This window comes from Salmo salar, chromosome 14 (assembly GCF_965601325.2).
Source record: "Salmo salar chromosome 14, fSalSal1, whole genome shotgun sequence".
NCBI classification, from domain to species: domain Eukaryota; kingdom Metazoa; phylum Chordata; class Actinopteri; order Salmoniformes; family Salmonidae; genus Salmo; species Salmo salar.
In genome coordinates this window covers 25,996,042-26,008,764 of record NC_138304.1, presented here as the reverse complement: position 1 = coordinate 26,008,764, position 12,723 = coordinate 25,996,042, and the positions used below count along the sequence as shown (strand labels likewise).

Genomic DNA, 12,723 nt, shown 5'->3' with positions numbered 1-12,723 from the left:
ATCAATCTACACACAATCTACATACAATGTCATTCAGGGGTATTGTGTTTAGATTGATGAGCAAAAAAACAACAATTTAATCAATTTGACAAGCTACACTATTCACAGCCCTGTGTAATGTTCAATGTAATTGCATTGCTGAACTTTTAAGAACTTCATGTATTTGTATTGTTTTAAAATGTAAAAATAAAAGGAAATGTATAGTTTGAACATGTCTTGTGTTTATTTGTTTTAGCTGTTAGTGATACTTCCCTAAGTGTTAGTACATTTGTGTTTCCATCATTAAGCCTCTATGTATGGGTTATGAATGACCAAAGGGGTCTGACTTTAAATCAGTCTTTATGGATGTGTTATGAATGAATGTACATTCTGCTGATTTATGAACGTTCTCTCATGATCCACAGGTTACTGTAGGGTGTGAGAGGTATTTAAATGGGTGATGGACCTGCAAAGCTTGTGTTTTGTGTGTTTGTGTGTGTGTGTGTGTGTGTGTGTGTGTGTGTGTGTGTGTGTGTGTGTGTGTGTGTGTGTCAGAAACAAGATGATTTGGGGTAGTCCAACTTGAGACTACCACACCAGGTATTCCTCTTCTGTTCCCATGCTGGAGACCAGGGCTTGATTATAACCTGTTACAATGGTGCAGACATTTTGTGGCTGATCTTTCAGCAGAGGAGTGGGTCAATGTGACTGGGCCCAGCATCGTGCGGTATGGCTCGTTGTTGTTGCGTGCGTGTTTGTGTACTGAGGAACATGTAACTTGGTTCCAGAAGAAAATACACTTTCAATTTCTTTAGGTTGGGGGCTTTCATCAAGGTAAGTGTTTCTTGGTGTAACGTTGTCCCCAGGCTATTGCACATATAACCTAGGACATCAACCATTCAAAGTTGTCCTTAGGGTGAGTGACCATAGAATTCTATAAGAATTATCTTTAATGAGTAAAGTATTTGTCACTGTTACTACTTAATACAGTCAAAAAGTCATAATTATGGCTTAACCTCTCTGGGCCAGTGGGACGCTTGCACCTACTCAACAGTGTAATCCCGTGGCGCGATATTCAAATACCTTAGAAATGCTATTACTTCAATTTCTCAAACATATGACTATTTTACACCATTTTAAAGACAAGACTCTCGTTAATCTAACCACACTGTCCGATTTCAAAAAGGCTTTACAACGAAAGCAAAACATTAGATTATGTCAGCAGAGTACCCAGACAGAAATAATCAGACACCCATTTTTCAAGCTAGCATATAATGTCACATAAACCCAAACCACAGCTAAATGCAGCACTAACCTTTGATGATCTTCATCAGATGACACTCCTAGGACATTATGTTATACAATACATGCATGTTTTGTTCAATCAAGTTCATATTTATATCAAAAACCAGCTTTTTACATTAGCATGTGACGTTCAGAACTAGCTTATCCACCGCAAACTTCCGGTGAATTTACTAAATTACTCACGATAAACGTTCACAAAAAACATAACAATTATTTTAAGAATTATAGATACAGAACTCCTTTATGCAATCGCTATGTCCGATTTTTAAATAGCTTTTCGGCAAAAGCACATTTTGCAATATTCTGAGTAGATAGCTCGCCATCACGGGCTAGCTATTTTGAACCCCACCAAGTTTGGCCCTCACCAAACTCAGATTTACTTTAATAAAAATTGGATTACCTTTGCTGTTCTTCGTCAGAATGCACTCCCAGGACTTCTACTTCAATAACAAATGTTGGTTTGGTTCAAAATAATCCCTAGTTATGTTCAAATATCCTCTGTTTTGTTCGTGCGTTCAAGACACTATCCGAAGGGTGATGAAGGGTGACGCGCCCGATGCGTTTCGTGACAAAAGAAAATCTAAATATTCCATTACCGTACTTCAAAGCATGTCAACCGCTGTTTAAAATCAATTTTTATGTGATTTTTCTCGTAAAAAAGCGATAATATTCCGACCGGGAAACCCTGTTTTCGTTCAAAGACGAAAAAATAAAAACATGGTGCGCCTCGTGCACGCGCCCCAGTCTCATTGTTCTCTGATCGACCACTATCCAAATGCGCTACTGTTTTTCAGCCAGGGCCTGCAAAGGCATCATTCACCGTTTTGCCGCCTTCTGAGAGCCTATGGGAGCCGTAGGAAGTGTCACGTTACAGCAGAGATCCTCAGTTTTCAATAAAGAGAGTGTAGAAGCCCAAGAAATGGTCAGACAGGGCACTTCCTGTAAGGAATCTCCTCAGGTTTTTGCCTGCCATATGAGTTCTGTTATACTCACAGACACCATTCAAACAGTTTTAGAAACTTTAGGGTGTTTTCTATCCAAAGCCAATAATTATATGCATATTCTAGTTTCTGGGCAGTAGTAATAACCAGATTAAATCGGGTACGTTTTTTATCCGGACGTGCAAATACTGCCCCCTACCCTAGAGAGGTTAAACAATTTAAAGGCAATGCTACCAAATACTAATTGAGTGTATGTAAACTTCTGACCCACTGAGAATGTGTGGTGTATGATATACCATTTTGTATCTCCTGAGTGTCTACTTTTAGACAATGTAAAAAACACATCATGTTGTAAATTGTTTCCCAATATTCTAAGAAATGCTAGGCTTAATCACTGCCTATTTAATCCTTTTTACATTGTCAGCAGGAACATTTCTACATCGATGCAGTTAGATATAGGCTAGTCAAAGAAATAAATAGATGATTTGGACATAGTCTACTCGTTCTCAGCAATGGGTGTTCAGATTGAGAACACAAGAAAGGAGACCAGACCTGTATTTTTCCACCAATAACCTCTTTTCACTCCTCCCAGGGGTTTCCAATGGTTGTGGCGCAACACTCATATGTACTACTAGAGCAGACCTAAGGGAAATTAACAGAACTAACTGAGTGGAGAGCGTGGGATAGTTACAGGACGGTACACTCTGCAGACCAGTTGGTTCCTCACTGTTGAGCCTGACATCCTATCTTATCTAGTAGTTCCTTTTAAAGCCTACGCTGTCTGGTAAAACCCAAACCTTGTTCTCTTTGAGGGGCATTGCTACTTCTGTGATGGTAAGACTTGTTTTTAATCAATATTTAAATGTTTCTTTGTTGCATTGGGTTCAACATTTGGCCACGGAGCATGTTTGATTTATCTATGCGTTACATTTGAACGGGAGCTATATTTGGCAAACCTTTTTACAGCATGCTCTTGATGTAGTGTTGATAGAGAAGTAGGCCTATGGTAGAAAGTGCCTTGGCTGAATTGCGGTGGTCATGTTTATGATTTGGATTTGATGTATGTCCCTCAAAAACACTAAGATAAAATTTGTTTTTTAAAGTAGCTTACACAAGTAGTACTTTGTAGCATAAATATATTATAGCACTATGATGAATATAGTCTACTAGGCAGTGTAATATAGTGGTCAGTTGGTCAGACTCACATTTGCTGAGTTAGTCTTGTCCTCAGTTTAACTAAGTAGCCTTGGTATCCTACCACACTGTGGTATGTCAGGTCAACAGACTCCCAAAGCATTGACGCTGAAGAGGTAAAGACCTGGCTGAAGAGGTAAAGACCTGGCTGAAGAGGTAAAGACCTGGCTGAAGAGGTAAAGACCTGGCTGAAGAGGTAAAGACCTGGCTGAAGAGGTAAAGACCTGGCTGAAGAGGTAAAGACCTGGCTGAAGAGGTAAAGACCTGGCTGAAGAGGTAAAGGCCTGGCTGAAGAGGTAAAGGCCTGGCTGAAGAGGTAAAGGCCTGGCTGAAGAGGTAAAGGCCTGGCTGAAGAGGTAAAGACCTGGTGAGTGTAAAATAGACAAGTATGACCTGGGAGATGTGAAACTGGTGAAGCTGGTGAAGCTACAAGTTACAACTGTCATATTATGTTGTTTTGGCTGAGGGTCCTGACTTCAGAAGTAGGCTATGTTGTTTGGATTAGGTTCCGGATATATTATATAACATTGTACCTACGCAAAAACATGCCAAACATTTGTCATTCAGTATTTGAAAAACAGGTTAAATAGATATAGATCAGTTTAAATATGTTAACTGTGTGTTACTTCACTGTACTTTTCCCCCTTAAGGATACATGTGCATAGTAGCTTTGTAATGCCCATATTTCCTGGAAGCCTTTTTTTAACTTATTATTTTATATATAAAAAATGCTGTAATAACACTTAGATAAATTGTATTGTCATGTTGTTGGGTAATTCAATTTAACACATTTTTGCTATAGTGATTTTCTTTGCATTTTCCCATGAAATTATTTTGTTTATAGGATTAACAGTCCTCCCCTGATACAGAGAGTAGCCAAATGTATTTGAAAGTGCTTCAAATATAGTGTTTGAGTTGAACAATTTAACATTTGTCACATACTTGAGTCAAATAGAAAAATGCAAAATAAAGTTACAAACCAATTTATGCTGAGAAGTATTTATATACACTGTTAATTTCCCATGTTCTTGGGTTAATTTTGATTACTGCTCTCTGCACTTGTTGTGCAATGTGCAGTCAATGAGAAGTCAGAGCTTTTTACCAACAGTAGAGTCATCTGTTTGTACAATAGCACATTGTTTCAGTGATGGGTTTTCAGGAAAATGCTCATCTAGTTTTCTCTCCTATCTGGAGAGATATCAGCACCACTGGTGGTCAGCTAAAAACAAGTGTCCTGAACATTTAGACAGGGAGGGACAAAAGTGACATTTTTCCAGTGATTAAATTGTTTGAAATTGGGAAAGGAACTTAAAGTGTTGCCTCCACCCCCCTTCTTGTCACATGTCTGTTTCACTGCATAGAAACGTTCCTGGATTAGGGGAGAATTAACACAAAGCAAAGACGCCACTTCAGCTGCGGTCTGAAACAAGGGAATCGAGTGAGCAACGGGGCGAAGTTGCACGCGAGCTGCTGCTACTGAAACACACCAGTGTCCAGAAGAAGACGAGTTCCAAAAAGAGACACACAGCAGCACAGACATAGACCACATCGTCACGAAAGAGAAAGAGGTCCCTCCACTTGAAAGCGCCCCCCTGACTGAAGCATGGAGGAAAAGCCATTTTCGGTGATTGTGGTGAGTTGGAGTTTTTGTTTGTATTTCTATTCAGCCCTCCCCCCTCCACATTACTGATCTCCTCACACACACCTTGACAGAGACAGAGTGTTCTTTTTGTCCGATTTGAAATCAGTTTTTGTTGAAGCTACTCACATGAGCAGTATTGTTGTCATTGATGACGGATAGCAGTGTACAGCTGTTGACCATCAGTTGACCCTATGCTCCCCTTATGAGCTCTGTACAGAGATGTTCCAAGGATCAGCTAACTGGAGGTGAATTGAAGAGGCCTATAGGCATACCTAACAAAATGTAGGCTAATTAAATAAAAGCATGTCTACCTTTTTTATTGTTGCTAACTATGTTCATTAGAGAAAGTAATTATAGTTAGAATTCTAGCTAGTTGTAGAAACATTTGTAACATGATTTAATGTGGAGGTCTCATTAGCTGTCACCAGCTACTGCACAGCCAGTAGTGAAGTAAAGTTTGTGTAATTTCCCAAGTTTTGTAGTCATTTTTTACTGTAGACCTACTGTCTACATTTCTTATGTTAATAGTGTCACAGTTGTACTGTGTTAGAGAGAATCCAATTGGGAACTGAAAAGGCTATATATTCTGTCCTCCCAAAAATATTTAATAATTTGATCAAAGGAAAATTAAATGATTGTTTCACACTCAAAATAAAATATTATTGCATATGAACCAAAGAGCTTGGAAGGTCATTTTGATTATACATTTACTTGGGATAAAGTCAATAAATATCACTTTCATTTGAATGCTCTTTTAGTAGTATTTTGTGTGAATATTTTTTATTTTGGTTCAGCCTATCATTTGAAGACGTGCCTAGCCTATTTATCGTCGTCAACAAGGTGTTACCTGTACTTGATCGATGTGATTCTACAAGACGCTAGCTTGAATTTCTGAAGTTTCATTTGTTTTTTTATGTATTGTCTATGTGTCTTATGTTTACATAGTTTGTAAGAAACTGGTTTTGACCATCTCTAATCTTGTATGCCATGCCTTCATCCTTTTCGATGTTTAACTACTGAGAAGATGATTGGCTTCTAAGAAATACTGGGGATAGTGGCTGGCTATAGTAGTAGTACTGAAGTAACTGGACCTTGTGTGGCTTTGCCCAATCGGACCCATGTGTCTGTCAAGCAGGTATACTACAGGCTGATTGTTTGACTTGGCCGATGTGGCTTTTGCAGCAGCCACTTCTCTAATTGTCGGGACAGTGTGTCCCTGGCTGTAAATATGCTCAGACCAAGGCCTCAGTAACAACAACATCAAATGTTCTTCACAACAACGTTTTCAAACTTCAAATTTCACACTGCTGTTAGTAAAACAGAAAAAGAGATAGAATGGAAAACCTCTCTTATAGGGACAGGAAAAAAGTAAGGTTGAATGAGTAAGGTCAAACCCTGAGGTCGAACCTTGAGGTCCAAACGTGAAGTCAAAGGTAGATAAGAGCCAAACATCCTCCCCTCCATTTCCCTCCCCTTCTGTGATTGGTTCCCCCATGCTCCAGTCGCAATGGCTGAGTCTGTTGTCTTCTACTGACAGACAGTGATGCTAGTCATTCCACAGGACCGAACCCTTCTACCGCCATCACTAACTGTCACTGCTTCACTGCCTCGGCTCCCTTGCATACAGTATATTGCATTACATACACTACATGATTAAAAGTATTTACTGTATGTGGACACCTGATCGTCGAACATTTCATGGGCTTTAATATGGAGTTGGTCCCCCCTTTACTGCTATAACAGCCTCCACTCTTCTGGGAAGGATTTCCACTAGATGGTGGAACATTGCTGTGGGGACTTGCTTCCATTCAGCCGCAAGTGCATTAGTGAGTTCAGGCAATGATGTTGGGCGATTAGGCCTCGCTTGCAGTCGGCATTCCAATTCATCCCAAAGGTGTTTGATGGGGTTGAGGTCAGGGCTCTGTGCAGGCCAGTCAAGTTCTTTCACACTGATCTTGATGAACCATTTCTGTATGGACTTCGCTTTGTCCACAAGGGCATTGTCATGCTGAAACAGGAAAGGGCCTTCCCCAAATTGTTGCCACAAAGTTGGAAGCACAGAATTGTCTAGAATGTCATTGTATGCTGTTGCTTTAAATATGACTTCACTTTAAATAAGGGGCCTAGCCTGAACCATGAAAACAGCCCCAGATCATTATTCCTCCTACACCAAACTTTACAGTTGGCACTATGCATTGGGGTAGATAGCGTTCTCCTGGCATCCGTCAAACCCAGATTCGTCCGTTGGACTGCCAGATGGTGAAGCGTGATTCATCACTCCAGAGAACGCGTTTCCACTGCTCCAGAGTCCAATGGCAGCAAGCTTTACACCACTCCAACCGATGCTTGGCATTGCGCATGGTGATCTTAGGCTTGTGTGTGGCTGCTCAGCCATGGAAACCCATTTCATGAAGCTCCAGACAAACTGTTTTTGTGCTGACTTTGCTTCCAGAGGCAGTTTGGAACTCGGTAGTGAGTGTTGCAACCAAGGACAAACGATTTTTACACGCTTCAGCACTCAGCAGTCCCGTTCTGTGAGCTTTTGTGGCCTACCACTTTACGGCTGAGCCGCTGTTGCTCCTAGACTTTCTACTTCACAATAACAGCACCTACAGTTGACCGGGGCAGCTCTAGCAGGGCAGAAATTTGACAAATTAACTTGTTGAAAAGATGGCATCCTATGACAGTGCCACATTGAAAGTCACTGAGCTCTTCAGTAAGGCCATTCTACTGCCAGTGTATGTTATGGCGATTGCTTGGCTGTGTGCTCGATTTTATACACTGGTCAGCAACGTGTGTGGCTGAAATAGCCGAATCCACTAATTTGAAGGGGTGTCCACATACTTTTGTATATACAGTGTATATACTGATAGTTATACATAACCCAATTTATGTTTTAGACGTTGTATACTTAATTTCCCTTGCTGCTAAAATAGTTTTTCCTGGTTTTCTATCTATTCAAGCAGAGTTTTTACATTGCATGGACAGGCTGGTATCATTTTGCTTGCAATTGTGCTTTAGAAACCCAAGTCTGACTCTTTCCAACCTTTCTAAGGAAGGCCTTATCTTTTGAATAGCTCTAACATCTTTTATAGCTTTTGGGCTCACTTTCCCTGAATTGGCAGCCATGACATTTTGGCAGACCGTTTTACGAGACAGCTAGATGTCTTATGCTTTGAGAGAAGATATGTTGGGGAAGGGAGTGGGGTGAGGGATTTGCACATTTGTCTGCTCGCCACCTCATTTAGATGTGGTAGGACAACGAGCAGCATCCTGTCTGACTGCTGCTCTCCTGCTCGTCTCTTGGGAACGGCCAAATGGAGAACACAACTCAAAGCCCCACCTCGTGTAAAGCCCGACCGATAAATAAGATGACCGATATTATCGGACAATATTAGCCTTTCACAGAAATATTTGTATTGGTCTTTATTCCACAGATAATGTGCCAATATATACAGTTGAAGTCGGAAGTTTACATGCACTTAGGTTAGAGTCATTAAAACTCGTTTTTCAACCACTCCACAAATTTCTTGTTAACAAACTATAGTTTTGGTAAGTCGGTTAGGACATCTACTTTGTGCATGACACAAGTCATTTTTCCAACAAGTGTTTACAGACAGATTATTTCACTTATAATTCACTGTATCACAGTTCCAGTGGGTCAGAAGTTTACATAGACTAAGTTGACTGTGCCTTTAAACAGCTTGAAAATTCTAGAAAATGATGTCATGGCTTTAGAAGCTTCTGATAGGCTAATTGACATAATTTGAGTCAATTGGAGGTGTACCTGTGGATGTATTTCAAGGCCTACCTTCAAACTCAGTGCCTCTTTGCTTGACATCATGGCAAAATCAAAAGAAATCAGCCAAGACCGAAGAAAAAAATTGTAGACCTCCACAAGTCTGGTTCATCCTTGGGAGCAGTTTCTAAACGCCTGAAGGTACCATGTTCATCTGTACAAACAATAGTACGCAAATATAAACACCATGGGACCATGCAGCCGTCATAACGCTCAGGAAGGAGGCGCGTTCTGTCTCCTAGAGATGAACGTACTTTGGTGTGAAAAGTGCAAATCAATCCCAAAACAACAGCAAAGGAACATGTGAAGATTCTGGAGGAAACAGGTACAAAAGTATCTATATCCACAGTAAAACAAGTCCTATATCGACATAACCTGAAAGGCCGCTCAGCAAGGAAGAAGCCACTGCTCCAAAACCGCCATAATAAAGCCAGACTACGGTTTTCAACTGCACATTGGGACAAAGATCATACTTTTTGGAGAAATGTCCTTTATTTTATTTGTATTTCACCTTTATTTAACCAGGTAGGCAAGTTGAGAACAAGTTCTCATTTACAACTGCGACCTGGCCAAGATAAAGCAAAGCAGTGTGACACAGACAACAACACAGAGTTACACATGGAGTAAACAAACAAGCCAATAACACAATAAACAAGTCAATGATACAGTAGAAAAAATAAAGTCTATATACAGTGTGTGCAAAAGGCATGAGGAGGTAGGCAATAAATAGGCCATAGGAGCAAATAATTACAATTTAGCAGATTAACATTGGAGTGGTAAATGAGCATATGAAGATGTCCATGTAGAGATACTGGTGTGCAAAAAGATCAGAAAAGTAAATAAAATAAAAACAGTAAGGGGATGAGGTAGGTAAATAGGGAGGGCAATGTACAGATGGGCTATGTACAGCTGCAGCGATCGGTTAGCTGCTCAGATAGCTGATGTTTAAAGTTGGTGAGGGAAATAAAAGTCTCCAACTTCAGCAATTTTTGCAATTCGTTCCAGTCACTGGCAGCAGAGAACTGGAATGAAAGGCGGCCAAATGAGGTGTTGGCTTTGGGGATGATCAGTGAGATATACCTGCTGGAACGTGTGCTACGGGTGAGTGTTGTTATCGTGACCAGTGAACTGAGATAAGGTGGAGCTTTACCAAGCATAGTCTTATAGATGACCTGGAGCCAGTGGGTCTGGCGATGAATATGTAGCGAGGGCCAGCCGACTAGAGCATACAGGTCGCAGTGGTGGGTGGTATAAGGTGATTTGGTAACAAAACGGATGGCACTGTGATAGACTGCATCCAGTTTGCTGAGTAGAGTATTGGAAGCTATTTTGTAGATGACATCACCGAAGTCGAGTATCGGTAGGATAGTCAGTTTTACTAGGGTAAGTTTGGCGGCGTGAGTGAAGGAGGCTTTGTTTGCGAAATAGAAAGCAGATTCTAGATTTGATTTTGGATTGGAGATGTTTAATTTGAGTCTGGAAGGAGAGTTTACAGTCTAGCCAGACACCTAGGTATTTGTAGTGGTCCACATATGCGGAGCTGTTGGCCAGGTTTGGAGTAGCCAGGAGGAAGGCATGGCCAGCCGTAGAGAAATGCTTGTTGAAATTTTCGATTATCATGGATTTATCGGTGGTGACCGTGTTACCTAGCCTCAGTCTGATGAAACAAAAATAGAACTGTTTGGCTATAATGACCATTGTTATGTTTGGAGGAAAAAGGGGGATGCTTGCAAGCCGAAGAACACCATCCCAACCATGAAGCACGGGGGTGGCAGCATCATGTTGTGGGGGTGCTTTGCTGTGGGAGGGACTGGTGCACTTAACAAAATAGATGGCATCATGATGAAAGAAAATTATGTGGCTATATTGAAGCAACATCTCAAGACATCAGTCAGGATGTTAAAGCTTGGTCGCAAATGAGTCTTCCAAATGGACAATGACCCCAAGACAAATGCTGCCGTTGACAAGTAGCGGTGACATTACGAACGGCATGTTAATGCTTATTTGTGAATTTGTGAACAGTGCAGTTTCAGATTTACTTTGAGACAAAGTTTAATTCATTTAGCCAGCCACCCCTTGTGGTGGTCTAGCACAAACACTATTGCGTACTTCTTATACAGCGCCACATCCTCAACTTGTACCTAAGAAGGTAAACTAAACAAATTTTATATTTACTGTTGTATTTATAGGGGATGTAGTTGCTTTTTGGTGGATTTCCTGTATACCACAAATTCAATTTTCTTAAATAATGTACAATTTTATATTTTGTTAAATCATAATTTAGAGTATCTGGTAATTAGTGTAAAAATGTATTCTGTCATTCAAAAATATTTTTTTTATAAATTCTTTCCACCTCTAAATAACTTTATATCAGCAGATCTAACGGTAATCGGTGACTTTTGCCTCCCTAAAATCGGTATCGGACCCAAAATACCACATCGCTCGGGCTCTAGTCATACAATGGTGACGAGCATGTCAAACGATTTTGAAAAGTGCTTTCTATCATCGCTTCTAAAATATTTTTTTTGCAAAAATCCCCATGTCGTTGCCTACTCCGTCACCTACGCTAGTTTTAATGTGAGTGGTTCAGAAACGCATCTGAGGGCTACCAGTCCCAGACGTCCCAATATTTTCAAACATGTTTGATTTTATAGCCACAAAATCTGCAATGTTCTTGTAGTGTGAGATGTGCAACGACAAGTTTTGAGAACAGTGATCAGCAATAGCCAATGAGACCTCGCTAGAGAAGAAGCCAGTGAGATGATGATCTTGTTTCCCATCACACAGAATGTGTAGACTCTCGAGCAGGAGAGATGACTACTAGTATGTGTTTGTACTTGCCTTTAACCAAAGCCAAAGTGTCAAATCGTTACAGCTCTAAAGTTCACAAACAATGTTATTCAATTGAAAAATGTTGGCTAGATATTTGTGACTTGTTTCAGGAAATTAGGCGTATGTCGCACGTCACTACTTCACAGGAGCGGCATTTGAACGTAAACATTTATTAGAACTACAAAAGTTTTGCTACTTTCAACAACATTGATGCGCTAAATTTAGCAGGCGCTATCGAAAGATCAGGAAAAAGTGATGGTCTACTTTCTGCACACGCCACGTTCAGTGTGAACCAGAGTGACTTGACACAATGCTAGCCAAATGATATATCTACAAACAAAACGTTAAATGTATGATCTGTGTAGTAATATTATTTGAATCAGAAAAACTATTTGCATTGCTCGTATTAGCCTAATGTAAGCTAGCTAACATTGAACCTAGTTTGTTTAGCTTTAGCTACCTGCAGATTCATACTACAGCTATGGCAATGTTTGTATTGGTAGTAGTATGAGTTGGGATTATGCCGGTTCATATGTCTAAACAAAAGGTTCCACTTCGGCCAGACAATAGTGACCCATCCACGTAGCTAGATGTGGCTGGTGGGTGGTTATAGCTCTTCCTTCACATGACCCATCAATTTAGACAAGTGTGTCAGGTAAGCGTCATCTAATAATGAGAAAACAACATGTTTTAAATATTTGTATTTGTTTTTGATATTGCTACTATGCTAGTAACCACTATGCTAGTAACCGTTTACACTGTCTGTGTCCTCTGCATGTGACAAATAAACTTTATTTGATTTAGCGTGTGTTTGTGTTTACCACATGGACTCACATGTGAATCTTTAAAGAGATGGGTGGGGCTAAGGCTTAAGAGGGTGTGAACGATGCTGAATGGGTGTAGACAAAGAAGAGCTCTCCAGTAGGTGTACCAAAACATTCAAGGACCATTTTCTCAAAAGTGGGGTTTCAAGTTTAGCAACTTCCAAAGCAGAATTACTTTCCCATTGTTCCTCAACTGCAGTGTATGAT

At 40.3% G+C, this 12,723-nt stretch overlaps 1 protein-coding gene across 4 annotated transcripts in view; it reads left to right on the top strand.

Annotated features, from left to right (window-relative positions):
• Positions 1-12,723, top strand: part of LOC106569088 (sodium- and chloride-dependent glycine transporter 1) — an 82,164-nt gene that overhangs the window by 20,949 nt on the left and 48,492 nt on the right. The window contains exons 1-3 of one of the 4 annotated variants that reach the window (XM_014140079.3): positions 2,357-3,059; positions 3,502-3,786; positions 4,781-5,052. The exons of 1 other annotated variant lie outside the window; for it this stretch is intronic. In XM_014140079.3, coding sequence (XP_013995554.1) covers positions 5,023-5,052 — 30 coding nt within the window. In that variant the 5' untranslated portion in view covers positions 2,357-3,059; positions 3,502-3,786; positions 4,781-5,022. Of the gene's footprint in view, positions 1-2,356; positions 3,060-3,501; positions 3,787-4,780; positions 5,053-12,723 lie in introns of those variants that run through there. 2 more of the 4 variants (XM_014140080.3, XM_014140081.3) reach the window with 2 other exon arrangements.